This window comes from Selaginella moellendorffii, unplaced genomic scaffold (genome assembly GCF_000143415.4).
Source record: "Selaginella moellendorffii unplaced genomic scaffold, v1.0 SELMOscaffold_7, whole genome shotgun sequence".
Classification (NCBI taxonomy): domain Eukaryota; kingdom Viridiplantae; phylum Streptophyta; class Lycopodiopsida; order Selaginellales; family Selaginellaceae; genus Selaginella; species Selaginella moellendorffii.
Genome location: NW_003314268.1, coordinates 2,944,263 through 2,968,003, shown reverse-complemented (window position 1 = coordinate 2,968,003; position 23,741 = coordinate 2,944,263). Strand labels below are relative to the sequence as shown.

The window sequence follows — 23,741 nt, the reverse complement described above, 5'->3', positions numbered from 1 at the left end:
ATGAACTGAGGCCCCCGATCCGAAACCACATCTGTAGGAATCCCATGAAGTCGGAAAATTTCCCTGAATACCAGTTTTGCCATGTCCTCGCCCGAAAACTCCTTGGTACATGGCAAGAAGTGCGCCATCTTTGTGAAGCGATCCACCACGACTAAAATGCTATTGAAGCCTCCAGAACTCGGAAGATCACTCAAGAAATCCATGGAGATGGATTCCCAAGGACCTGAAGGGACCAGAAGGGAACGAAGCAAACCTGAAGGAAGGTGGCGAGGTACCTTTTTCCGGGCACAAGTGTCACAGGAGGTAACAAAAGCTTTGATGTAGTCGTCCATGTGAGGCCACCAAAAGTCCCGTGCAACTAGCTCATAGATTTTCGCAATGCCGAAGTGACCAGCAGTCGGGCTATCGTGGCACGCCATCAGGACCAACCTTCGAGCATCACCTTCAGGAATGTAAAGCTGCTCCCCACGGTACAATAAGCCATCTAAGAACTCGAACTCGTCAAATCGCCGGCAGTCGGGAGTCACTGGGTGTCCAACTTGAAGATGGGGGAAAATGTCGCTAGCAAGATCATCGGATTGAAGATCGTTTCTGATTGCATCCATCAAGGAGGAGTCCTGAGGGGCCAAGGAAATTGCCATAACTTGAAGCCAATGAGGACCGAGGATAACTTGATCCTGTTGATCGAAGGCAGGATTACCAGGCCTAAGACTGAGATAGGAGCGCCTTGAAAGAGCATCAGGAAGGCCTTGAAACTTTCCAGGTCTGTACTTGATAACAAAGTCAAACCGACTCAGGAATTGTGCCCACCTTACTTGACGACGGCTTAAAACTCGGGAAGTGGCAAAGTACTCGAGATTTTTGTGATCCGTCTAGACCGTTGTTTGATGGCTCGCCCCCTCCAAGAAATGGCGCCACTCTCCAAAGGAATCCACGATGGCAAGGAGCTCCTTGTCGTGGATTTCGTAATTGATCTCCGCAGGCTGGAATTTCCGAGAATGGAAAGCGACCGGATGAAGTTCGTGATCCGCTCCGAGTTGAGACAGCACAACACCAATGGCAAAGTCGGAGGCGTCAGCCTCGATGAAGAAAGGTTGTGAGGAATCAGCATGGATCAAGACAGGAGCAGAACTGAAGGCCGCCTTGAGTGTGTCGAAGGCCTGCTGGGCAGCAGCAGACCAAGAGAAGGGAACATCCTTGCGAGTGAGATGTGTGAGAGGAAGGACAATGTCAGAGTAGTGATCAATGAATTTGCGGTAGAAGTTGGCGAAGCCAAGGAAAACCTGAACGTCTGACATTGATTGTGGAGGCTCCCATTCGAGAATAGTCTTGACTTTGGCAGGATCCATCGTGATACCCTCAGGAGTGACAATGTACCCAAGGAACTCCACAGACTGCTGATCAAAGGAACATTTCTCAAGCTTCACGTATAGGCCGTGTTCTTGCAGCTTCGCTAGCACCTTGCGAACATGTTCGTCATGCTCCTCCTGAGTTTTTGAGTAGATGAGGATGTCATCGAGATAGACAATCACCATCTGATCAAGAAACTCCCGAAAGACGTCGTTCGCCATGTGTTGGAAAACTGCTGGAGCATTTGTCAAGCCAAATGGCATGACAGTGTACTCGAAGTGGCCATAGCGGGTTCGGAATGCAGTCTTCCATTCATCACCAGGCCAGATCCGGATCAGGTTGTATGCTCCACGGAGGTCGATCTTGGTGAAGAAGCGGGAACCACCGAGGCGTTCCAACAGGTCCAAGATCAGGGGCAGCGGATAATAGTTCCGAATAGTCACCTTGTTCAAACCTCGGTAGTCGATGACTAGCCGCAAGCTCCCATCCTTCTTCTTGACAAAGAAGACAGGCGCTCCAGCCGGGGACTGCGAATGCTGAATGTAGCCCGAGGCAAGGTTCTCATCCACGTACTCTTTGAGGGCCTTAAGCTCGGACGGGGATAACCCATAGATAGGCCCCCACGGAGGTGACGCTCCTTCCTGTAAATCAATGGGACAATCATAAGGCCGATGAACAGGCAGTACACTAGTTTTTTTCTTGTCAAACACATCCCCAAAATCATGATACTTCTCAGGAAGACTGACAGGAGAAACATGCAAAGCAAAAAGAAAAAGAGGTTCTTCATTAAGGAGTTCTTTCATAGTGATTGTGGAGATAGGAGGAGGCGTACGACTAAATGGAATGATGAGACGAGGATACAGTCCAGTGTAAGATGGAAGAGAGGAAAAAGAAGAGGGTGAAAACTTTATAGAGTCAAGAACAGAACCCCAATTTGAGTTTAGGGAACTTTTCCTAATTCGGACTCGATGAACAGTAGGGGAAGCCGTGGGAGAGATGAGCTGTAATTCCTTCCAACAGATCTGAGGCTGATGTAGTTGGAACCAAGGAAGACCGAGCACCACAGAGGAGGACTTGCTGTTGATGATGTTGAAGGCGATATCGGTGACGGTGGACCCGATGTGTACTCGAACGGGCAACGTTTCCCTAAGTCCAGAAGATGGAGACACAAAATGCCCGCCGATGCCTTCAACCCTCAAATCCCGTATGGTAGGAGAAAGAAGAACGTGATGTCGGGCAGCAAAGTCCGTGTCCATGAAGCAGGAAGTTGCACCCGAGTCCAGTAATGCCAGAGCCTTGAGTCCTGATTGTCCGGTGAAAGAAAGGAGACATGGGACGCGGAAGTTGCGGGAATTGGTGGTGGCTTTGATGAAAGGTGGTGAGGAGCTTGATAAAGAAGAAAAGTGATTTTTATTCGGGGAGTCCAAATAGACAGCTCCTACTCTTTTTGGACAGGGTCGTTTCCCGACTGCAATAGAGGTGGACTTTGAGGCAGAGTGAACTCGAGCAGTCGAGGAGGCTTCTTGGGACATACAGCTGCTTTGTGATTAGGATCAGCACAATAGAGGCAAAGATTATGAGATATTCGACGTTGCTTCTCAGCAGGACTCAACTTCCCTCTAATGAGTCGGGGAGTACCAAAAATATCCATCGGAACCGGAGCAGTAGGTTCAGGAGTATGCCCCGAAGACTCAAGCTGGGATTCCTGAGTCTGGGACGGAAAAACAGCGGCGCGGCGACTTTCGTGACGACATTAAAAGAGACGATTGTCACATCGAACAGCTTTGTTGATGGCATCCGACAGGTCCTTGGGATCCTCCATGGTGAGCAACAAATCCTTGACACCGTTGTTGAGGCCGAAACGAAATTGGTCAATCAGGGCCCGCTCATCCCACTGAGTGTCCAAAGCAAGGAGTTGGAACTCTACAGCGTAGATCGAGGCAGGACGAGACCCCTGAGAGAGACGTCTCATCTTTGTGGTAGCAGCCCGAACCCAATCCGTCTCGCCAAAACATGCTTCGAGCTTCTCTTTGAACAATTGAAGATCCATCAGCTCTGGAACCATGACCCCTTTCATGCTCTTCTCCAGAAGAGGAGAAAACCATGACAAAGCTGCACCTTCGAGCAACGTCCCAATCGCGCCGATTTGAGACTCGGGAGTAGGGTACCGCCGATGTTGAAGTGCGAAGATCAACTCCATCTGGTTTAGGAATCCGCAAAGCTCCGAACGCTTGCCTGAAAATTTCGCCGGGAAGCTCACCTTTGGTTTAGGAACTTTGCTGGATCCTTAAGCCGAAAGTCGCCTTCAACTCGGTATTCTCAGACTGGATTTTTGCAAGGACTTCAGCAAAGAAATCAGGATGGCTTGGAGACTCCATTGGCAAGAAGAAAGGAAAAAGGGGGAAAAAAAGGCAAAAGTAATCAAACAATCAAAACGAGCTAAATCAAAAAACGAAAAAACACAATCTGAATCAAACTGTCAAGACCCCTGACAAGATCAAGATTGGAAAATGCAAAAAGACAAAGAGAAAAGCTAGTGGAAACAAAAAAGAGGCTTTAGACTGGCGTTGATTCAGATTGTGGAGAAATGGAACAAAGCTAACCTATATATACTATAGGTTGATGAAGCTCCACCACTCTTGGATCGAGGACGGCCTAAATATAGCTGAGGTCGAGGAGGCACCACATCATCATCAGGAATGTGGCTCGAGAGTCAGGAATCGGGAAGTGTCTCGAGAGTCAAGAATAGGAAAGTGTCTCGAGAGTCAGGAATAGGGAAGTGTCTCGAGAGTCAGGAATGTGGCCTGCAGGTCAGGAATCCGGCGAGAGTCAGGAATGTGGCAAGAATTGGGGGATTCCTGATAGTTCCACTCCCACTCTTGACCTATCAAGTCGGAGCTTTTAGTCCAAATATGTTACGCTTGTTTAGCTTTCGCTTCAGCCACTACCACGTGGCACCCTTCCGGCTTCATTTTGGGGCCTAGGGATTTTGTGTCCCACATCAGGCTAGGCACTTTGGTGGCCCTGAGGGTCAAAGTTATTTAAATAACATCAACTTCTCGAGTAGCCAAAGTGCCCAAGGTTACCCAGCTTGAGCTTAACCTCGAGCACTTTGGTGGCCTAAAGGGCCAAGGTTATTGGAATAACCTTGGCCCCCCGAGCAGCCAAAGTGCCTAAAGTGGAGCTTGGGCTGGCCACCTCAAACACTTTGGCTGCCTGAGGGGTTGAGGTTATTCAAATTACTTTGGCCTTTCGAATTACCAAACTGCCCAAGGTTGAGCTCAGTCTAGCGACTTTGAGAACTTTGGCTGCTCGGGGGCCCAAGGTTATTTAAATAACCTTGGCCCCTTTGGTCATTAAAGTGCATGAGATTAAGCTTGAGTTGGCCACCTCAGGCACTTTGGCCGCTCGAGAGGCTGAGGTTATTCAAACAACTTCAACCTCTCAAGCAACCAAACAAAGTGCCAAAGGTGGGCCCCACTTCATTTTTTTTTCTTTTTGTCTTTTATTATTTGAATTTTTTATTATCTTTATTTAGTTTGACTAACAAAATGTCTTCTTTTGTAAAAAAGAAAAATAGTACTACCTAAAAAAGTTGCTGGAGCCAAGAAAACACAAGAAGTTGAATTTAGCACTAATGAAGATATTATAATTGACATATCTATTGGTACATTGTGTAATAAACTTTAAAACAAAAGTTGCATTAAGACCATTTGGATGTAGTAGGGGAAACTTATTGCCACTTTCATAAAACTCACTTTGGGCAAATATAGGCTATCACATCTCTTATTACTTTCTCACTCACTCTATATTTTACATCTTTTAATTTGCCATTAACATATATAATCCCTATGTTGTCTAAGTTATCACATTGGAGGAAAAGTTTTTCAAGAAGCACTTGAACTACTACAACACTCTTAAGAGGATACACCCTTTCCCAACTTATAATTTTTAAATACCAATGCAATTTACATTGGTCCACTCAAAACAAGGAGTCAAGATCGCTCATTCTAACTCATCTACAGAAAAATTTCTTCATTCATTGCAAAATTACTTACTTGCAAAGCATTTTCCATTACCTTTACCAAAGAGAGTGCCCAAAGTATGCAGTAATAGTAAACTCAACCTATGGCATTTGAAAAGCCCTTAAAATCTAGCTTGCATGCTGAAAAACATCACACCTAAAGCTCTAACCCAAACTCTAAACTTTATTGATGTGTCAAAAAAAATTTAACATGAAAATGCAATGCAAAAATTTGCATATATAACACTAATTTAAACTTTGCCATACATATGTGGCAAACACCAATGCACACTCATGCATTAGAAAAAAGTTATGCTCAAAATATTATTTTGTGAATCACAGTGAGTTACAATAATTTAAGCACATATGTGGTTTTTTTCATATATATATTTTTGAAACATGCAAAAACTTTTATCAGGCCACCCACCCGAGGTACCCCCCCCTCTTGGGGGCTGTACCTCCCCTCCAAAATTGCAATAAAGAATTGCTTGTCATAATTGGATGGATTTTTGTCATAATTGTCATAGTTAGATTTTTTAAGAATTGAGTTCTAATTTAAAAATAGCAATTTAAAAATATTTGCTATGCACTATAAGACACTGAATCTAAATAATTACAATCAGTTATCAATCCTTCGGCATCCCAAATGCAAAATCCACTATCAAAGCTAGCACTCACAACATATACTAAAATTCTAGTGGCCAAAGTTGCACACAGTTGGTAAAGGTTTGTAAGCATTTTTATTCAAAAATTGCCTTTGCAATGTGTTAGATAAGAAATTCTGTAAAAACAAGTCTTTTGTTATTTGGTTCTTTGCTTCTGTTTAGAAGATCTCTTTCTTTTCTTGTTTGCTGGCTTTTGTGCTGCTTCATCATCGTTAGAACGCACGCCTTCATCGTCTTGCTCATCGTCATCCGAGAGAAGAAGATCTTCGACCCTGTCCTCCTCGACCCCCGCTTGATCGCCTTTCTCTTTCTCCTCCTCTTTTTGTTGCTTCTTCGTAAGAATCTCAGTCCTGCAATTATACCCGATCAAACAAAACCTGGAGAAGAAGTTGAGATTCAGACCCTGCTCTCTTCTTTTGTTGATGCCATTTCTTGTTAAACAACTCCTTGGCCTTGCCATCGTCTCGAGCGAGCTCGTCCTCGTCCGGCTTTTGCTTTACCTCCACACTGCAACAAGAGAGTAAATAAAAAGAGGTACTAGAGAAACGAGAAAACAACCTTGTTTCTACAAGAGCTTGCCGCCGTTCTTTCGCTCGTTCTCGTAGAACGTTGCAATATTGAAACAATGGACTTGTTCCAGCCTCCCTCTCAGCCTGTTTGTGAAAAGGCTTGAGAGAGAAAAGAACACCACCAAGCGCATGCACGTACCTTTAGAAAGGATGCAACAGCTTCGCTATCTTTTGGAGAGAACGAGACCCCTTCCCGCTTCTTTGTCACAAACTCTACATTTCGTTCAATCTGAAATAACAAAGTTCAGTGCTGGAAAAATTATAACCGTGAAAGTTGTCTTGCCTGTTCAACGAGCTGCCTCGCTAGCCTTCTAAAACGGTCGACATTCGTTTCTTTCACGAATCGACGGAGTTGAGCGAGGGGAATCAGAGCCAGCTCAGGAAACGCCACGGAGTAACACCACTGCGTCAAATGCTCAGCAAGCTGCTCGAGCACCGTGTTCACGCATTCTTCCTGAAAGGCCCTCGTCTTCACCACTGGTTTACCCACCTACAAATCACCAGCATGAGTTACGTGAAGAAACTTAAAAACACGCGTTTACCTTGATCACGACATGAAAATCTACGCTGTCCCCAGCTCCTCCAGTTGGCGGCTTTTTCATCTCTTTAAAATCGAGCATATCCAGCAGTACGGGAGCAACTGGGATGAACGTATTCGTGGCCGCTGCCAATCTGTTAAGCATCACCGCGCACTGCATTCGCAGAGGAAAGTAGCGAGCAGTAGGAACGAGACGAGAGACGCCCCCGAGAATTTGAGCCAGTGGATACGCTAGAGGCTGAAGATTATCCTTGCCAGTGTAGGCGCTCACTACTTTCACCCACAGTTCCAGCGAAGCCATGTACTGCCAGCAGTAAACTTTCTTGAAGGAATCCTGGAAAGTAAATATTCTATCAGCGTCACTGTCTTGAAGACAAAGCAGAGAAAACACTTACCTTGGATTTTACAGTGAGTGCGTTTCGGAGTATAATAGCCAGCTGCTTGATAAAAGTGAAGGCGCATTGGTACGAGACAGCAATGTCGATGCCATAGAGCTCCACTACACAATTTGCCAGGAATTGTATCCGAGGAAGTGTTGTCGCGCTTACAAACTTTGCGCTAGAAACGAACTGCTTGTAGATGGTCTTTGAGCAGGACTCGAGGCAATCCGTGCCAAGTTGCATGGCCATGTCGCGGATGCACGAGAAAGCTACGAAAGACAAGGATTGTTCGCCGGTGCTCCAGAAATGAAACGCAGCCTAGACAAGGAAATGGCTGAGAGTTGAAGAACATCTAGAAAAGTATCTGCATACCTTCAGAAACTTCCTTCCCAGAGCTGGAAACTCACCAAGAAAAACGATCGACGGCCTCAAACGTCTCAAGGTAAACGAGATCATCCGGTTGTCCGTCATCTGGTTTAACACATGTAGCGCGCTGGCGAGGTACGACTTGACAAACGGGAACAGCTTCTTCCAGCGGCCAATTTTCTTGAGATCTTCCGTAGCCACCTTTTTCTCTTGATGAATATGCAGCATTTTCTTGAAGATCCCGTCGAGCTCAGAGAGAATAAAGACCATGACCTTGTTGAAAACGTTGCTGCTATTGATGATAAATCGCTCCGAGAGCTCCTCCTCCTCCCCCTCCCCATAGTGACATGCGCTGCGAAAAGCACCAAGTAGCTTCCGCAGCGCGGCATAGTTCTCCTTTTCCTTGACAGCTATGATCCAACTTTCTACGTGAGCAATCGTCAGGGAGTCTTCTTCCTTGTCACGAGACGTTGGCTTCTCAGTATCGTCTTGTTCCTATAAAGAATAACTCGGATAACAAATCAAAAGAAACCAGGCAAGCCGTACCTCTTCTTCGTCTTCTTTGAACCCAAGAAGTTCTTGATCATGTTCCTCAAGGAACTTATAAAACTCTGGATCCTGCATAGCAGATTACAATACAATCGTTAAAGCGTCAGACTAGTTCTGAGCTACCTTCTCCTTGAGTTTCTCGAGATCCATTTTGTGCTTCTCAATCTCGGATTTGAACTTTTTGTTCTCGTTTTTAACTTCCGCGTTATCCCCATCATCTGGAAGACCAAAGTTAGCTAGATAAATCTTAGACAAACAAAAAGAATACCGCTGTCGGAATCGTCTTCCACATCAGGTGGAGTGATGTCAATAAAGTCTTCTTCATCTCCATCGACCTGATCGGATGACACCATTTTAATGCTGTTTTAGTTCGTGGTCTTACGGCTCACCTCTGGAAGAGGAGCGTCGGGATCACTCGCGTCGTCAGAACCGACTCCATTTTCAACATCATCATCGCCATCGTCAAGGAAATCTCCATCCATGAGCTCATCCACATTCATCTCCTCCATTTTCCTACAAGAAAACGGAAATTTGTCAATTTATCAATTTGTCTTCCGCAATTGAGACGTACTTCTTCTTCTTCGTCGACGCATCGGCAGCATTTTCCGCGAGGGCCGCCTTGCGACGCTTCTCTTCTGCAACAAGGATTAGATGCACTCACTGCAAAACCGCGATTTTTCTTCCATACCCAGTGCCGCTTCTTTGTGGCGGAGCGCATTTCGCATGGGCTTGAGCTTCCGGCGCTTGGCGATCACCGACTTGAGATGCTTCTTCGTGAATTTCTTGACGCTCTTAGGCGCTTTCTTCCCCATTGCTCAGATATCCCAAAACCCTAGCAAGACCCCTAGTAATAGGTATATTCTCCAATTTTGAGAAAAAGGATTAAACATGGAAAAGAATAAGAGAGAAGACTATATTCTCACCATGTTTCGTCTTCTTGGATGCATGAAAGACCTGACTTGACCGTGCAGAAGTGAATAGATCCATTGTTAATCAGGAACAATCTTCACATATGAAGACCATATGTAGTTGAGTGCTTTTGCTCGAGCACAGCTCCTGTTGAAACAATGTGTGTGTTAGTGTCTGGCAGTAACTAGCGAGTGGCATTTTAAGGTTTTCCTGAACCTTGGTGTCTCATGCTTGGAAATGCAAAATATAAACAAAACAAAAAAAAAAACGAAATAAATTGGCTCTTGAAACATATAATGGAAAGCTCACCCAGTCGAATCGCAGGAGAGCCCGGCCTGCAGCAAATATATGAAAACCAGAGTGTTAGAGTGTGCGTTTTTGTTGTCTCTGATGTTCAAACTCAAAAGTTTATCAATACTCAAGCATTATTTTCTTGGTATCAGGTTTTTTCTAGGTTCCTCCCGAACATCTGGTTGGTGGACAGCATTTTGCGGCATAACCGATGATAGTAGGCGAATCTAGGAATAATAATTCTAGTAATCTCATGGCTGGAAAGACACTCAATTTTCGATGTCTTATCTGGGCTTACAAATTTGTTGTGATAGGGAAAGGCATATCCGTAAGATTCATCAGCATATTTCAAATCTTTTCAAAGAGTACAGCTGTTTTTTCACGGTCCGATCCTTTTGTGCACAAGCTTTCCAGGCAGGACAAAAGGGAAATGGCCAAGCTTCCTTATCAAAACCTGGTTGGGGCATTGGTACATGTCAATTCATGTAGAACCATGGCACTAGTATGCAGTGGAGTGAATCATAAACTACATATGCCAAACTGCATCCTTACAGCTTGTGTTCAAGCAGGTGGCCAAAGGAAATATTTGTTCAGGGGTGTTGGTACCATATTGGATGGTGAATGTTATGCAGTTGTTTCTGGCACAGCCAAAAACAGAGAATGGTTGCATTATCAACTTGTGAAGCTGAGTACATAGTAGTCAAAGAGGCTCTATGGATCTGATGTTATTAGTTTTGGACCACAAGCACCATTGAATGTCTACAATGACAATATGGCGTGCCTACAATCTGCTCTGAATCCAATACACCACTAGAGGAACAAACACTTCGAAGTGTTCACTATTTCATCAAAGAGCAGATTGAAAGAGGAGGTGTACATTTCCACAACAAACATGACCCCAGATCTGCTCATGAAAACGACTTTTGAAGTCTGCCAACAACAGCTCAGACTAGTTTCACAAAGGGAGTAGCGATAGATCGGAGTGTTTAAACAATAGCAGCAAATCACAGTATGTGATTGAGGGACAATCAAAGGAAACTTATGTATATATCTCAATTCTTGTTTTCCCATCTTAGCTTTGATGTCCACTGAATGAAAAGGTGCTAAAGAGAGCAATGGCAGTCAGCTGGTCCGCATGTAAAATGTGGCCTGGTGTCTGTAGCTAGCAGAATGCAAAGGTCACCATTTTCTAGTGGCATCTTCATCATGTTTTCGCTGTTCAAGTAGCTATGAAGAAAGCCACAAAAACTTAGGCCTAATTTATATTTAACCAAGCGCAGCAAATTTTTCAGGATGGAAAAGAAATATGAAACAAAATGGAAAATTGTCTTTCTTTAAAGCTTCCCCTCTTCCTTCTAAAGTGTGCTTTGAAGGAAGCATGATCTGCGTTACCGTGGTCTACTGATCTGGGCCAGGAGAGGTTCAAACATCCTCCGAAGCCAAGGGCGAGGATGCTGAATTATCTACAGCCCTATGGGAATGGGTGTTGTAGACGCCGACGGGGATGCCAATAGGTCTGTTCTCTGTGTTTATCTGTTTAAAAGGCTTGTTTTGTCCTAACTTATTTGATTTTGTTGCAGTGCCTTCTCGAACAACACTTCAGGCTGTGCCGGGTACCCATTTTTGTTGGTTGAAGTGGCGCTGATTGATCTTGTGGTGTCTAGCTTGCTTGAGTAATAGCTATCTCCTGGTTTTTGTTCAATGTTATTGTGTCCGTGAATCTGAGTTAGTTCGGGCTAATCTGTGTCTTTGTTGCTGCTGTCTCACGTTGTTTGATTCTCTTATGCGTTTTTGCGTTTAGCCATTCTAAGCTATGTGATTTCCGTTTTGTTTTGTGTGGGCTATTTCACCTATTCATTGTGTGGCTCAGGTTCCGTCACCGAGTCGTTCGCACCGAGTAAGTGGCTTGTTGCCTTTGATTTTGAGCCCTGACGTCATTTCCAGGTGCAAGAATCTCTTGTCTGAACGAGCTTTTCCTTGGCGATCTGAAGGCGTCAAGGAAGCGATTGGGCATGCCAGCAAGGCGTGGTGAGCAGGATGATTTACCTTCGATGCTAGGAAATATAGGCCATTACTTCACGTTGAAGGGCCGCGATGAGACCCTCGAGCATCAGATCCTGTCAGCTGCGCGGATCTTCTCGACTTTCATGAGCAAGGAAAGTGTTGACAGTTTACTGCGGAAAGATTTCATCACGATGCTAGTGGGATATCCTGGTGTAGGAAAGACAACCGTGGTAAGCTGCCTCTCAGCACTGCTACTGGAGAAATGGTTAGAGGTAAAGGACGATGCCAGGTTCAACTTGAAACTATGGGAGGTTGTTGATCCTCAAGTTGAAGATTTCAAGAACATGATGGACAGCGTAGTCAAGACGGACAAAGAAGTCTGCATGTATCACGTACTGGAGACGGGAATGTCTGGCAGCCGGCTGTGGGAAGAGAACAAGCCGTTGCCTTCATGCGGCAGTGACTGCGATTTCTACACCAAATTATAGTAATATGCTCGCATCTTTGGAACGCAGGGCCCCAGGTCTGAAGCAACAATTGACTCTTGACGATGTAATAGTTTTCATCAGGCGCGGGTTGGGATTTGGCGAAGGTGTTCCTTTCGTGGTATTTTGACGAGGCGAACAAGGCGACGAGAAGGGGGTTATGTTCTCGGAGTATGTTTCCTAGTTCAAACACAGTGGCAGTGAGACTTTTGTGCTGTTCACTGCAGCGACAACATGGCATTCTGTAGCATCACTCGCAGGGACAGGCACCGGACATGCGCAGACGCCCTATATTCCTCTGCCACCTTTGACAAATGACGACATGAATGAAGTGGCCCAGATATTCTTTGACAGGGTGATGAAAAACCAGGGGCCTCGTGTCACGCTTACAGATGAGTGGAAGAAGGTGATCCACATTGCGGGCGGTAATCCGAGAATGCTCTCATTCCTTATCAACTCTCTGATGACAGAGCTCCCACGTCCTATTAGTCTGCGTGAACTGAACATGCAGGAGGGATTGGATAAAAGGAAAGTAAGGAGCATGCTTGACAACGCATGGACCCTGTTTAGCAGTCGAGAACTGACTACAGCAAAGGCAAAACGCGCTAGATACTCCAGCCATCTACACTTCTGAACTAGGAGTTCCTGTGACACGAGGGGAGAAAGTGTGGGACGGCAGTGATGACACTTGGGGTGATCTTGAAGGACAGGGCATAGTCGGTTTGATTCAAGTAGAGTGAGATCGTCCACTAAGAAAAGCACACAAGAGCTGTGACGCCAAATTTGCTGCAGCTCTGTGTCAGGTTCCTGCCCCTGGTAGCTTATTGCGTGACACACTTGTCTGGCAGCGAATTAAGGGCTCTATGGCCGCCCTTGACTTCATCAAGCTGGACCGACAAGGAGGATGCGGACGTGCTTGGATTTGCGTTTATGATTCAGCTGAAAACGCTATTGAATAACGGTGAGAATACTTTCCATTTCGCACCTCATCCTTGTATTTTGCAGGTGCACCATTCACGCTAGGTGATATCGTACCACGCCACACATGGTTGAGTGATGACCTCCATCACATGCAGCTCCAGTTGCCTCAACCACCGAGTATGTTCGATTTTGGGGTTGGCCTGTACTTGGCTTACCAAATTCGTGATCCTGCAGACAGTATACAGTGGGACATTGTTCAACCAGAAAAAGCACCATGTTCGAAGCAAGAGTTTTTCGATCTTGTGGCTCGTCATCCAGGGTCTTTAATCTATAAACTGACAAAGAACTCGTACACGGATACAATCATGAAGCTTGAGAGGAGGATATTCAAAAGGGATGGTGAGGTAAAAGTTATTTTCATGCACATGGAAAGGAAGTACGGGTGCAAGAGCACCCTCCTTGATTGGGTGCTTGGTGAGGAAGAGGTACATTCATTGGACAGATGATGTGGCAGAGCTGCAAGAGAACATGCCAGGGATTCCAAAACACATTGTGATTGGAGGTGAATTTGGCAAGGAGAGCCCATTTGAGAGGGAGAGCTGTTGTGTGAAGTATTTGTTACAGTGTTGACTCTAAAAATGTTTCTGTTACACACAAGCCGTGTAATTTTCTTATGACTCCCAAGAACAAGAACAGGTCACATATTTCTAAACCTTATTATTATTAGACTTAAGAAGCATGAATTAATATGTATGCCATTGGGAGCATCAAAGTGCTAGGTTACATTAATTTATTACATTCTATACTCAGGCTGGAATGAGATTCATGAAAGGTGTAGCAGTTTGCATTTTTGTGGCAGTGTCACAAGAATCAAGTGGGGAGTCAAAGTGACTGTCAAATGAGAGTGGATTTGAAGTAAAAATTTGTGATTTACCCCACTATGTGTATAAGAGCAAAACATTGCATGTTTTGAGGGTTATAAAGTAGAATAAATTCCATTGGTATTTGAAGAACATAGAGTTTATCCAATCAAGTGGAAGTAATTCCTCTGCAATGCGAAAACGTTACAACATCGGGCCTTGCATATGCTGAGAAGGGGTTGCAAGAACATATCTAGTTGCAATAGAATAGTCATTGCATTAACTCACATTTGTTCTGAGAGAGTGATTAAACCGATGAGGGATGAGGCTCTACTTACGCTATAGAAGCCACCCAAGCGACTTGGGATGTTTGAGAAGATTTCCGTGATATTAGCTTGATGCTTGAGGCTGAGTCTCCCTTCTGCATGGAGCGACAGTGCCATAGTAACAACTTGTAACATCTTGATGAAATCCTCGTTGGGCAGTGACCACTGCAGAGAGTTCCAAACTATCCAGAAGAACTGGAAAACTTGCAGCTCCAGTGATTGAAAGATGAGGAGAAGATGCTTTTGCAGTTGGAAGTGTTTTAAAAACATTAACAATAAAGTTTGCCTATGTCGGTTAATGGGCACAAACAAATTAACTTTTTTTAATTTGCTTATTCTGCTTGTTCATAACCAGTGTATATTGTTAAATCAAGAAAATAAGAAAATAAGCATGATTGTTGAGACAAATCAAAGAGAAAAAATTAAAAATTACAAAGGTGCATCTCCCATCTCTTGATTCGCTTGTTTACAAGTCCAGCGAGCTCTTAAGGCTCTAGTTTTGAAACCTGTGGAAAGAAATAAAGGAAAAAAGTTGATAGTCTTCCAAGTGAAGAAAGCCTTCCCTGGCGATATCTCATTGGATCTCAGTAAGAGCTTGACTCGAAATCTCTTGGTTGTAGTTGGAGATGAGATCTACTTGAGAATGACGAAGAGAAAAGAAAATCTTCAGTGGTTCCGGAGCTCCTAAAACTGCAAGTCTTGCAAGCGGAGCAGACCTAAGCAATGCTCTCTAACTCCATTGAATGAGGACACTTCCACTACTGCGTGCCAAGCTTGATTCATCACCTTCCAGAATGAATCATGACTTAAGGAAAGAAACCCTTAGCCGCATTTGCCAAGAAAAAGATAATCTGCTGCTTAGTTTTATTTATTTTGATTATTTTTACTTTTCTTACACACATGTTTATAATTTAATAAATTGCTATGCGTTGCATGTTCCAATGCTTAGTTTTCTTAATAGTAGTTTAAATATTACTTATTAATCCAATTGATCAAATAAAGTTTATGATTATAAGCATGTTTGTAATTTATAACACAAGATTAATCTTATTGCATAAGATGATAGAATAAAAAAGAATATACTAGAAAGGGTTTTAAAAGTTTATAAATTATAAATACAAGATTAATCTAACAACTGTTAAATGGTAGAATATCCTAAAATATCCAGATATATTCTAGGTATATTCATTACTATCTTCTACAGTTTTGCTTAAGCAAACCAAAATATAGGATTATAAACATTGCTTAAGCAAACAAAAAAAAAGGAATTTTGACAGGCCGCATACCGGGAGCAATGTCATTGCGGCTACAGAGAAACCATTCGACAAGGAGCTGGAGGATTCTTGGTGCTATAGATGGGATGGAGATTGGCAATGCTAGTTACCCTACGATTGAACAGCGACCCATGATCGAGCAAAACAAGTCGAAAGGGAAAGAACCAAAGGAAGAGAGCTCTTTCCTTCTTCTCCCTTCTTCTTTTACACTGAAAAAGAGACCAGGAAGAGTTTTTCTTCCTTACGATATCGAGGCAGTCCACTACGACTGCCAGCCATCGCAGCCGCGCATACGCACCATGGTGCCATGGAATTCCCGCGTACGAAACTAGACAATGGAGGCCATCTTTACCACCGGAGAGCGAACAAGGACGGACTCGTAAGAGCCAGGTTTGTCAGAGCTTGCAGTAGGCACGAAAATTTCCATCCAAACGGACTCCTACCTCAGTGCTGTGTCGTTCAGAATGAAAGTGATCATCGGCTTGCCACTGAAGCGCAGCAAAAAGCTTATAATATATACAAAACTTCATCATCAATTCAATACTGATGGTAGCCGTAGTCATTGTCACCATGGATGGAGTTCGGTTTGGTCCAGGTAACGTAGTGCAGGTAATGTACTGTAATGAGTAATTGTATGACTACTCCTGATGATGAGGATTGCCATTAGAAGCTGACAGAAAATCAAACATTTCATATCTCAATTTGGCGGGGACATAGAACCATTCGAACCGGTCAAGTCAACTGCGCGTAGGTATTCAAGGAGACTTTGGCCAGATGGATATCCTGCTGCATCCTCTACGTGAAGCTTTCGACTTGCCTGTGAAGAAAACTGAAATGCATCGACTCCAGAAAATGCAATCATGTCGTGCATTCGGTTCAAACAAAACGGCACCACCAGCTGAAGCTTGAAGTTCGTTAAGCGACATCTGCGTAAACCTATAAAGAATTTGAAAAACCAGCATTAGATTTACTGCAAAACTAATAGGCATACCCAATGAGGTCATGCCAACCATTTCCCTTGTAACTAAAGCAGTCACTGACCAAAGGCCGATCCTGGAAAATTCAGCTGTTTTGGTTTACCTTAGTTGTTGTAATGTTTGTGAAACAATAAGCAAGCAAAATATCAACTTATGTTATCTAGATCACATCTCTTCTAAGTTTATGGAGAGTGTTAAGTGTATGACTATAATGCCATATACTATGCTTTTCACTCCCGTTTTAATCGTTCCCCCATCAGGTAGAGCAAGAAACATACTTTAATTCAACGTGATCTACATCACATTTCTCTATTCGTAAAACTTTGATAAATAGCCCTATGGGGTTTTGCTAGGGCTTGAAGAAAATGGGCGACATGATGCCGCCTCCGCCTGCTGTGTTTCGTCCTCCGCCGCCTCCAATCGCTGCGATGCACCCGCCAGCTCCGCCGGATGTCGACGACAAAAAGAAGATCGTCGCTCCAGCTCGGCCCTACGACATTCCCGAGTGGAGCCACGCACCGGGTAAACCCTACTTTCTCGAGGTGCTCAAGGATGGATCAATTCTGGAGGAGCTTCCAGTGTGAGTTTCTCGTCATTGTTTGTGTCGAACTATTCTCATGGATGTTCTTACAGCTCGGAGAAGGGCGCTTACATGTTTGGGAGGCACGAGAACTGTGATTTTGCGCTGGATCACCCCAGCATTTCTCGGCACCATGCTGGTGAGTGAGTTTTCTGTGTTTCTTCTCATCTTCTACTTCATTTTTCTGGTATCAGTTCTTCAGTACAACAGCAATGGGGATGCGTTCATCTTCGATTTGAGCAGCACTCATGGCACTTTCGTCAACAAGCTAAAGGTTGGAATTCTTTTCCATTTCTTGAGATGTCGAGAGATACGAGTCTCTTTTGTTCAGGTAAAAGCTAAAGTTCACGTTCCTGTACACGTTGGAAGTATCTTTCGCTTCGGTCTGTAAGTTTCATGCTAGTTCTCAGTCTAGTATCGATTAACCGGTGCCTATCCTTTTGTAGCTCTACTCGAATGTACCTCTTTCAAGGCCCAGAAGAACTTATGCCTCAGGTATGTTTTGAGCTGTGGCGAGAAAAATCGAACTGAGTGACTTGCTGCTAGGAAGGGTTGTCACGGAAAGACCGGCAGATAATGAGGCAGCTTGAAGCTCAGCAGTCGAAAGAGGAGGAAGAGGCCTCTCTTTTAAGAGCACGAGCTGATGCTGCAGCCGAGCAAGGGGCATCGTGGGGAATGGGAGAAGACGCTGTTGATGAAGAAGCTGTGGTAAGTACTTCAGCGTTGTCATGTGATCGTTTATCTGGTATTTTGTTTTTATACTTGGCAGGAAGACGATTTGACATGGCAATCGTACAAGGGCCAGTTGACGGAAAAGCAGCAGAAAACCATGGAACAAATCCAAAAGCGCAACGATAAGGTCTGTTTCCTTGTTCATCAAGACGATCCAAATGACCACTTCTTCGGCAATCCAGCTTACGAACCTGAAAAAGGAAATTGATGCAATCCAAGCTAAAGAAGCTGCACAGGGAGGCCTCACTCAAGGACAGCAAACACAAGTAACCCGAAATGAAAAGAGGATTGAAGAGGTATTTATTTTCTACGTATTCTGTGTAATGATCGTTTTCTATTTTGGTCAGCTCCTGGAGCAGCTTGAAAATCTTGAGGAAACTCTAAACGACAGCATAAAGGAGAGTGTCTTCGGAATAACAGGCGCCAAACGGAAAACTAAAAACTTTGAGGGGGAGGAAGAAGATGATTTAAGGTAAGCCTTGGTCAGTGTTCTCCTCGTTACTTATTCGTCCGTCTTCTGCCAGCGACGACGACTTTTATGACCGGACGAAAAAGAAACATAAGAAGGACACGGAGGCTCAGAGCGCAGCCTCTCTTCTGGAAAAGCTTGATCAGCTAGCGAAAGAGATGGAGGAAGTGCGCTTAAAACTCATTGGAGAAGGAAAGAAACCTATGCCTTCCGGTCATGAGGAAGGTTCTGACGACCCCTTGGACGCTTATATGAGTAACGTTTCTACTGAATTAGGTGAGTTTTCAGTCTTATGCTGAAGTCTTCGATTCTTAACTAGGGCCTTCTTTGCGCAGTTGAAGATGGTGCCACACGGTTGAGAAAGGAGCTGGACAGGCTTCAGGCTGAAACAGATAAAGTGTCTACGCTCTTGAAAGTTGCAGATCCCACCGGGGAGATCACCAAAAAATGGAAAACCAAAGGTGACGAAAGCTCCCAGCCTTCTGAAGTGCCACCTGAAAAGAGCGGCACTACTTTGGGCGCTAACAAACCCGACCAAGAAGCTGGCGTAATCTCCGACAGCGTTATTTGGATCGGCGCTCCCCGGCCTCAGGAGCCAGCCGAAGAGCCCGCATCTGAACGCGCGGAAGCTGCCGAAGAGGACGCTGCTGCGGAGGACAAGTTTGTGCCTTACAAAGAGTGGAAGGAGAGTTTGCAACGGCATAATCCAACATCATTGCTGTCAGGCGGGCGTGAAGATGCTGAGAAAGTCTCGGAGGACGCTGTGGCCAACGACATCGCGCTGCTGCTAAGACACAAGAAGGGATTGACGAGCAGCCCCGAAGCGACCGAGCGCGAGGAGGAAACAGCTGCGGAAGCTCCTCCAACAAAGACGAAGAGTAAAAAGAAGAAAGCCAAGGAGAAGCGGACGCTGGGTCCTGAGCGTCCAAAGTTCATGGCCGATGAAGAGACGGAATTTGAGTCGTGGGTCCCTCCTGTCGGTAAGTTCTGGCTTTGTTTGTATGATTTCTCTCAAGACTTGTTCGTTTCTCTTGTTTTCTATCCAGGACAAACGGGCGATGGTAGAACATTGCTGAACGAGAAATATGGCTACTAGCTAGGTGAACTTGCTGAGAATTCTCTGTACAGTGATACTGACAAGCTTTTTTAAATGCTTTCCTGAGGAAGAAACTTGAGTTCTTTCTAGGGTTCTACCAGTGCTCATGGTCAGTGCAATGGGTTCCTTCATCGTTGGTGGTGGTGGCCTGATGTTTGGAGGGAGGCACTATCACCATAGAATGCCGGCAGTGGGTTCGCCAGCTTTTCCGTCAGCAACAGCTATTGGTGTGAAGAGCAAGGGGTTGAAGATTGGAAGTTTTGGGATTTGTCGAGCTGTTCGTGATCCAGAAGAAGCTCCAGAGCTAAGAAACTCCAAAAAGAACGAAGCTGTGGACGAGAACAAGGATCCTGGGATTGACAGGCGCGAGCTGTTTCTCTCGATTCTCGACGATGTCAAGATCATTGGAGTGGTTCTCGCCGCTTCGATATTTTTCCGGTGGTACGTTGCAGACCCGAGCATCATTCCGTCCGAGTCTATGTCTCCAACGCTGCAGCCTGGAGATATTGTGCTCGTTGAAAAGGTAAAGCTTTCTCTTTTTATAGTTCTTTCTTATTCATGCGCATGGCTCTCTTTTTCCCAGTTTTCATATCGATTCAACTCTCCTGACATCAATGATATTGTCACGTTTGATGGTCCTGCGTCACTGATGGTGAGCGAATGGATTTCTTTCCTGGCTTGAGAACTGAAATTAACTTCTTATATCGTCAGCAAGGTGCTGGAGATTTATTCATCAAGCGAATCGTTGCCAAAGCGGGCGACACTGTTGAAGTAAGCTATGCAAAGTTCAATGGCTCCGTTTCTAAAACGTCTGCAGGTGTCCGACGGAAAACTCATTGTCAATGGAATTACGAAAGAAGAACCTTTCGTCTCGGAAGCCGCAATTTATGACATGCCTTCGGTGGTACGCATCTCGGATTTTTTCTCTCTTTTTTTTGTCTGAGAATTTCGCATTTCCTTGTAGCTTGTACCTGATGGTCACGTCTTCGTTATGGGAGACAACAGGAACAACAGCTATGATTCGCACATATGGTAAAAGCTATGATTCGTCATTAGCTATCGGTTTTGCTGATCATCGTTCCCTGTTCTTTCTAGGGGCCCTCTTCCTGTGTCGAGCATCCGGGGCCGCTCCGTCTTGAGGTACTGGCCTTTAACAAGGCTCGGCAGCACACTTGGTTGGATTCGTCAATCAATGTGAGGAGTTTTGACTTCCACTTTCTAAAGGTTGGTGGTGGTGGTAGCTAGGTAGTTGCTTTCGTCCATCCCCGCGTGGGCTTTTCTAAGAGAGAAAACTTTGCAAGAGATTTTGACGATTCACTATCCTTTTCTCTTCTGTTCTTCCAGACTGAACGTCTTGGTCGATGCCATATGCGTGACAACCGAAAAGCACCGAAAAGCCGAGCTAGTGGAAGACGAAGTGGACATCGAAGAATAGCTACAGGAACACGAGTTTATTGCCAAGCGAAAACGAAACTGACCGAAGCAACAGCAACTAACAAGCGAGACGACGATGAATCAGTCCAGCAATGGCAAGAACACCAAAGAACGACGAGAAACTCAGCGACGACAAAGCAGCGGAGGAGCCAGACGGCGAAGAGCCACCGGGGGAGGACGAAGAGCCGCCGGGTGATGTCGAGGAGCCACTCCTGATCTCGTCCGAGTGCTGGAAAGTTACGTTGAAGTGGAGGACTGCCGAGAAGTTGACGCTGGAGGTAGTGGTGATAACAGCGAAGCCTTGAGCAAACCTGTAGATGCCGGTGCCTCCGACGATGGCGATCTCTCGAGTTGGGTCCGTTATCTTGTCCGATCCATGGAAGCTCAGAGTACCATTCCGGTCAGAGAAGACGGCGGTGAAAGTGAGAAGAATGGTGGAGGCGTCGAGGGAGGTGACCAAGTAAGTTCCTTGAGCTCGGCCCAAGGATGTGGAAGTCGGGGAGGGGCCGAGAGTGAGGGCGTCGTCGATGATAATGACGGTGCCAAAGGCGAAGGTTGTGGTGCTGCCGTTTGCTCCGGCTACCGGGATTCCAGAGGGGTTGGAGACGAAGATGTTATCGTGCATATAGAACTCGAAGCTCGTCTGCTGCTCGCTCTGGCACCTGGAGCTGGGAATTATCCAGGCGAGAGCTGCCAGCGCTAGCGCGAGGAAGTGGTACTTCATCGGAGATCCGGAGAGGAGCAATAAGTGTTGGAGCAGCAGAGAACTTACAGAGCGAATCGGAAGGGACCAAGTTATCTCTACCAGAGACGAAAGATCTCGAGCAATGTTCTCGGAAGAAATTCTAGAGAGGAAAGATCTGTGAGAACTTTGAAGACAATCTATCTGCACTTGAATTGCTCTTTTCTTACGTTCTTATTAGGTGGACTCCACAAGACATTAGGTAGTGCGTTCTTGCGAGAAGTCTAGGCGCAAGAGGTGCCCGGTTCGAGTCCCTTGAGAAAGAGGTATTTTCTTGTTGACGAGAATATCCACCTTTCCCACTTCACTTTAATCGCCAGGGCGTGGATGATAGATAGCTAGGGTTCTTCGCGCGGTGATGAAATTCGGTAAGCGATTGCAGCAGCAGATCGAGGAGACGCTGCCGGAATGGCAGGACAAATTCCTCTCGTACAAGCAGCTCAAGAAGCGCCTCAAGCTCATCGCGGCCGAGTGCTTCACCGATCACCCGTTTGGCGGCCACCAGGAGCAGCAGCAGCGGCGGCGGCCAGCGAATTCCAGCAACGAGAGCAGCGGCAGCGTCACTGGGCCGGCTGCCAGTAATGCGGATCGTCAATTCCAGGAGAATGAAGAGGGGCGGGGGCTCACGAGCCAGGAGGTGGAATTCATCCGGCTGCTCAACCTGGAGCTCGAGAAATTCAACGCGTTCTTCATCGATAAGGAGGAGGAATACGTTATTCGCTTGCAGGTATTTCTTTTCTTTTGCTCGATTGATCGATCGACAAAGACTCTAGTGGAGGATAAGTGCTGATGTCGTGCTTCCTTTTTTTCTTTCCTTCTTGTTTAATGCTTTTCCAGGAACTCAAGGAGAGGATCGAACGGGCGCGAGTGGAAAACGCCGAAAGCTCTTTGTCTGGTGGTCCCTATTTTGACGAGGAGATGCTTAATATCTGGAAGGACTTAGTCACCTTTCACGGGGAGATGGTGCTTCTCGAGAACTATAGCTCGCTCAATTACACAGGTACACGCAAGCTTGAAATCTTTGCTCTTGGCTTCTTCTATGATCTAAGCAACCGCTTTTCTTCTTTTCTCTTCCATTCCATTTGGAACAGGCCTGGTGAAAATCCTAAAGAAGCACGACAAGACAACAGGAGCTCTCTTGAGGCTTCCATTCATTCGCAAGGTCCTGCACCAGCCGTTTTACAAGACGGAGCTCCTCTCCAAGCTCGTCCGGGAGTGCGAGAGCAATCTCCAGTCCATCTTCCCGGCTGCGATGCTGGGCGAGACGGTGATCGATGCGCCAGTTTCCATGGATCCGGCTAAAGTGAGAGACTCGTCACAAGCTGGAGTATCATCGTCGGTGGCAGCAGTGGGATCATCTTCATCAGCAGCAGCGAAGGAGGAAGAAGTGGAAGAACAAAAAAAAGATCTCGAGCGCGAGGGAGGAGGCGATGGAGAGAGAGCAGAGTGCTCGTCCCCAAAGCAGGAGGATGGGAATATGGAAGGGATTTACAGGAGCACAGTGGCAGCGCTCCACACTATCCAGGAGCTTCGCAAAGGCAGCTCCACTTACAGCCCACTCTCGCTGCCGCTCTTCAATCGCGAGGAGAATCTGGGCGTCGTGGTGGACGAGTCCACTGTGTCGTGCTAGCGGCGAGCTCTTGATCGAATACAAACTCGCTGGCGCTTGTACCCTGGTTTTCATATTTTCTGGCGCGTCAAATCTGGACCGTTGGTGTGTTTAGGGTTCTTGGAGAGTTGAAGCTCGAGACCTTTACAAGCAAGCCTATGGTCGAATCAAAGTTAACCTTTTTTAAAACGATGTTACCCCTCCAACAGGATGGTGTTTAACAGGAGGCTTGTGATTCTCGCCGAATCATGGAGAACATGGGATATTGAGCCTAGTTGATATGCTCAAGTTAGTTAAATATCTCTTCTTTTTTCTTCCCATTGTTACCAGGCTTCTGGAAGACGAGGCCGAGCGCTTGTGTCAAATCGAGAACCCACTTACAGGTATGAAGATTCAACTTCCATTTCAGTCCGTCCTTCGTGTTCTTTGTTTCTTTCATTCCCCAGGTAGAGGAGAGCATTTACACAGGCCATGAAGCAACTGGAGACGACCAACACAACGAGTGAGGCGCTCGACGTGGCGGACGAGGTACCTAGCAGTGAAATCGTTCCTCTTTCCTGATACCTTTGCGTTTTCTCCTGTGAATTCCCG

At 45.6% G+C, this 23,741-nt stretch overlaps 5 protein-coding genes across 6 annotated transcripts; 3 read left to right on the top strand and 2 right to left on the bottom strand.

Annotated features, from left to right (window-relative positions):
- Positions 1-6,091: 6,091 nt before the first annotated feature.
- On the bottom strand, positions 6,092-9,266 carry LOC9634066 (nucleolar complex protein 2 homolog). The gene is made up of 14 exons (XM_024671446.1): positions 9,130-9,266; positions 9,013-9,076; positions 8,831-8,954; positions 8,710-8,776; positions 8,565-8,659; positions 8,439-8,510; positions 7,899-8,387; positions 7,542-7,844; positions 7,151-7,480; positions 6,892-7,098; positions 6,748-6,837; positions 6,598-6,692; positions 6,442-6,546; positions 6,092-6,388 (listed from the first exon to the last, which is right to left on the bottom strand). The coding sequence occupies exons 1-14, from the start codon at positions 9,251-9,253 to the stop codon at positions 6,142-6,144; spliced, it is 2,412 nt and encodes an 803-aa protein (XP_024527214.1). The 5' UTR covers positions 9,254-9,266; the 3' UTR covers positions 6,092-6,141.
- Positions 9,267-16,784: 7,518 nt separating this feature from the next.
- LOC112345086 (kanadaptin-like) lies at positions 16,785-19,415 on the top strand. Its single transcript, XM_024671094.1, has 12 exons — positions 16,785-17,068; positions 17,122-17,207; positions 17,263-17,342; positions 17,400-17,455; positions 17,515-17,563; positions 17,615-17,776; positions 17,838-17,927; positions 17,983-18,096; positions 18,148-18,272; positions 18,325-18,545; positions 18,605-19,249; positions 19,316-19,415. Exons 1-12 carry the CDS (start codon positions 16,854-16,856, stop codon positions 19,363-19,365), a joined length of 1,893 nt encoding a protein of 630 aa, XP_024526862.1. The 5' UTR covers positions 16,785-16,853; the 3' UTR covers positions 19,366-19,415.
- Positions 19,416-19,456: 41 nt separating this feature from the next.
- Positions 19,457-20,825, top strand: LOC9652536 (chloroplast processing peptidase). Of its 2 annotated transcripts, XM_024671097.1 has the most exons (7): positions 19,457-19,888; positions 19,949-20,017; positions 20,077-20,136; positions 20,183-20,269; positions 20,330-20,397; positions 20,461-20,589; positions 20,710-20,825. In XM_024671097.1, exons 1-6 carry the CDS (start codon positions 19,472-19,474, stop codon positions 20,561-20,563), a joined length of 804 nt encoding a protein of 267 aa, XP_024526865.1. In that variant the 5' UTR covers positions 19,457-19,471; the 3' UTR covers positions 20,564-20,589; positions 20,710-20,825. The 2 variants fall into 2 exon arrangements, with proteins under 2 accessions (XP_024526865.1, XP_002966710.2); XM_002966664.2 differs by lacking the exon at positions 20,710-20,825 and having other exon boundaries at positions 20,461-20,685.
- Positions 20,802-21,797, bottom strand: LOC9634064 (dirigent protein 1). The gene is made up of 2 exons (XM_002966306.2): positions 21,712-21,797; positions 20,802-21,644 (listed from the first exon to the last, which is right to left on the bottom strand). Exons 1-2 carry the CDS (start codon positions 21,738-21,740, stop codon positions 20,858-20,860), a joined length of 816 nt encoding a protein of 271 aa, XP_002966352.2. The 5' UTR covers positions 21,741-21,797; the 3' UTR covers positions 20,802-20,857.
- Positions 21,798-21,849: 52 nt separating this feature from the next.
- LOC9652535 (SPX domain-containing protein 1) lies at positions 21,850-23,339 on the top strand. The gene is made up of 3 exons (XM_024671096.1): positions 21,850-22,268; positions 22,379-22,541; positions 22,633-23,339. The coding sequence occupies exons 1-3, from the start codon at positions 21,900-21,902 to the stop codon at positions 23,169-23,171; spliced, it is 1,071 nt and encodes a 356-aa protein (XP_024526864.1). The 5' UTR covers positions 21,850-21,899; the 3' UTR covers positions 23,172-23,339.
- Positions 23,340-23,741: the final 402 nt, after the last annotated feature.

Bases quoted from the DNA above. Each gene is read 5' to 3' on its own strand.
- LOC9634066 (XM_024671446.1), bottom strand. From the start codon at position 9,253: ATGGGGAAGAAAGCGCCTAAGAGCGTCAAGAAATTCACGAAGAAGCAT. The intron at 8,511-8,564 runs GTAGCTCAGAAC...TCTGCTATGCAG, and splicing joins TCGAGAAACTCAAGGAGAAG to GATCCAGAGTTTTATAAGTT. The intron at 6,547-6,597 runs GTTGTTTTCTCG...CTCTTGTTGCAG, and splicing joins CAAGCTCTTGTAGAAACAAG to TGTGGAGGTAAAGCAAAAGC.
- LOC112345086 (XM_024671094.1), top strand. From the start codon at position 16,854: ATGGGCGACATGATGCCGCCTCCGCCTGCTGTGTTTCGTCCTCCGCCG. The intron at 17,564-17,614 runs GTATGTTTTGAG...ACTTGCTGCTAG, and splicing joins CAGAAGAACTTATGCCTCAG to GAAGGGTTGTCACGGAAAGA. The intron at 17,777-17,837 runs GTAAGTACTTCA...TATACTTGGCAG, and splicing joins CTGTTGATGAAGAAGCTGTG to GAAGACGATTTGACATGGCA.
- LOC9652536 (XM_024671097.1), top strand. From the start codon at position 19,472: ATGGTCAGTGCAATGGGTTCCTTCATCGTTGGTGGTGGTGGCCTGATG. The intron at 20,137-20,182 runs GTAAGCTATGCA...AAACGTCTGCAG, and splicing joins AAGCGGGCGACACTGTTGAA to GTGTCCGACGGAAAACTCAT. The intron at 20,270-20,329 runs GTACGCATCTCG...ATTTCCTTGTAG, and splicing joins TTTATGACATGCCTTCGGTG to CTTGTACCTGATGGTCACGT.
- LOC9634064 (XM_002966306.2), bottom strand. From the start codon at position 21,740: ATGTCTTGTGGAGTCCACCTAATAAGAAC. The intron at 21,645-21,711 runs GTAAGAAAAGAG...TTTCCTCTCTAG, and splicing joins GGAGTCCACCTAATAAGAAC to AATTTCTTCCGAGAACATTG.
- LOC9652535 (XM_024671096.1), top strand. From the start codon at position 21,900: ATGAAATTCGGTAAGCGATTGCAGCAGCAGATCGAGGAGACGCTGCCG. The intron at 22,269-22,378 runs GTATTTCTTTTC...ATGCTTTTCCAG, and splicing joins AATACGTTATTCGCTTGCAG to GAACTCAAGGAGAGGATCGA. The intron at 22,542-22,632 runs GTACACGCAAGC...CATTTGGAACAG, and splicing joins TAGCTCGCTCAATTACACAG to GCCTGGTGAAAATCCTAAAG.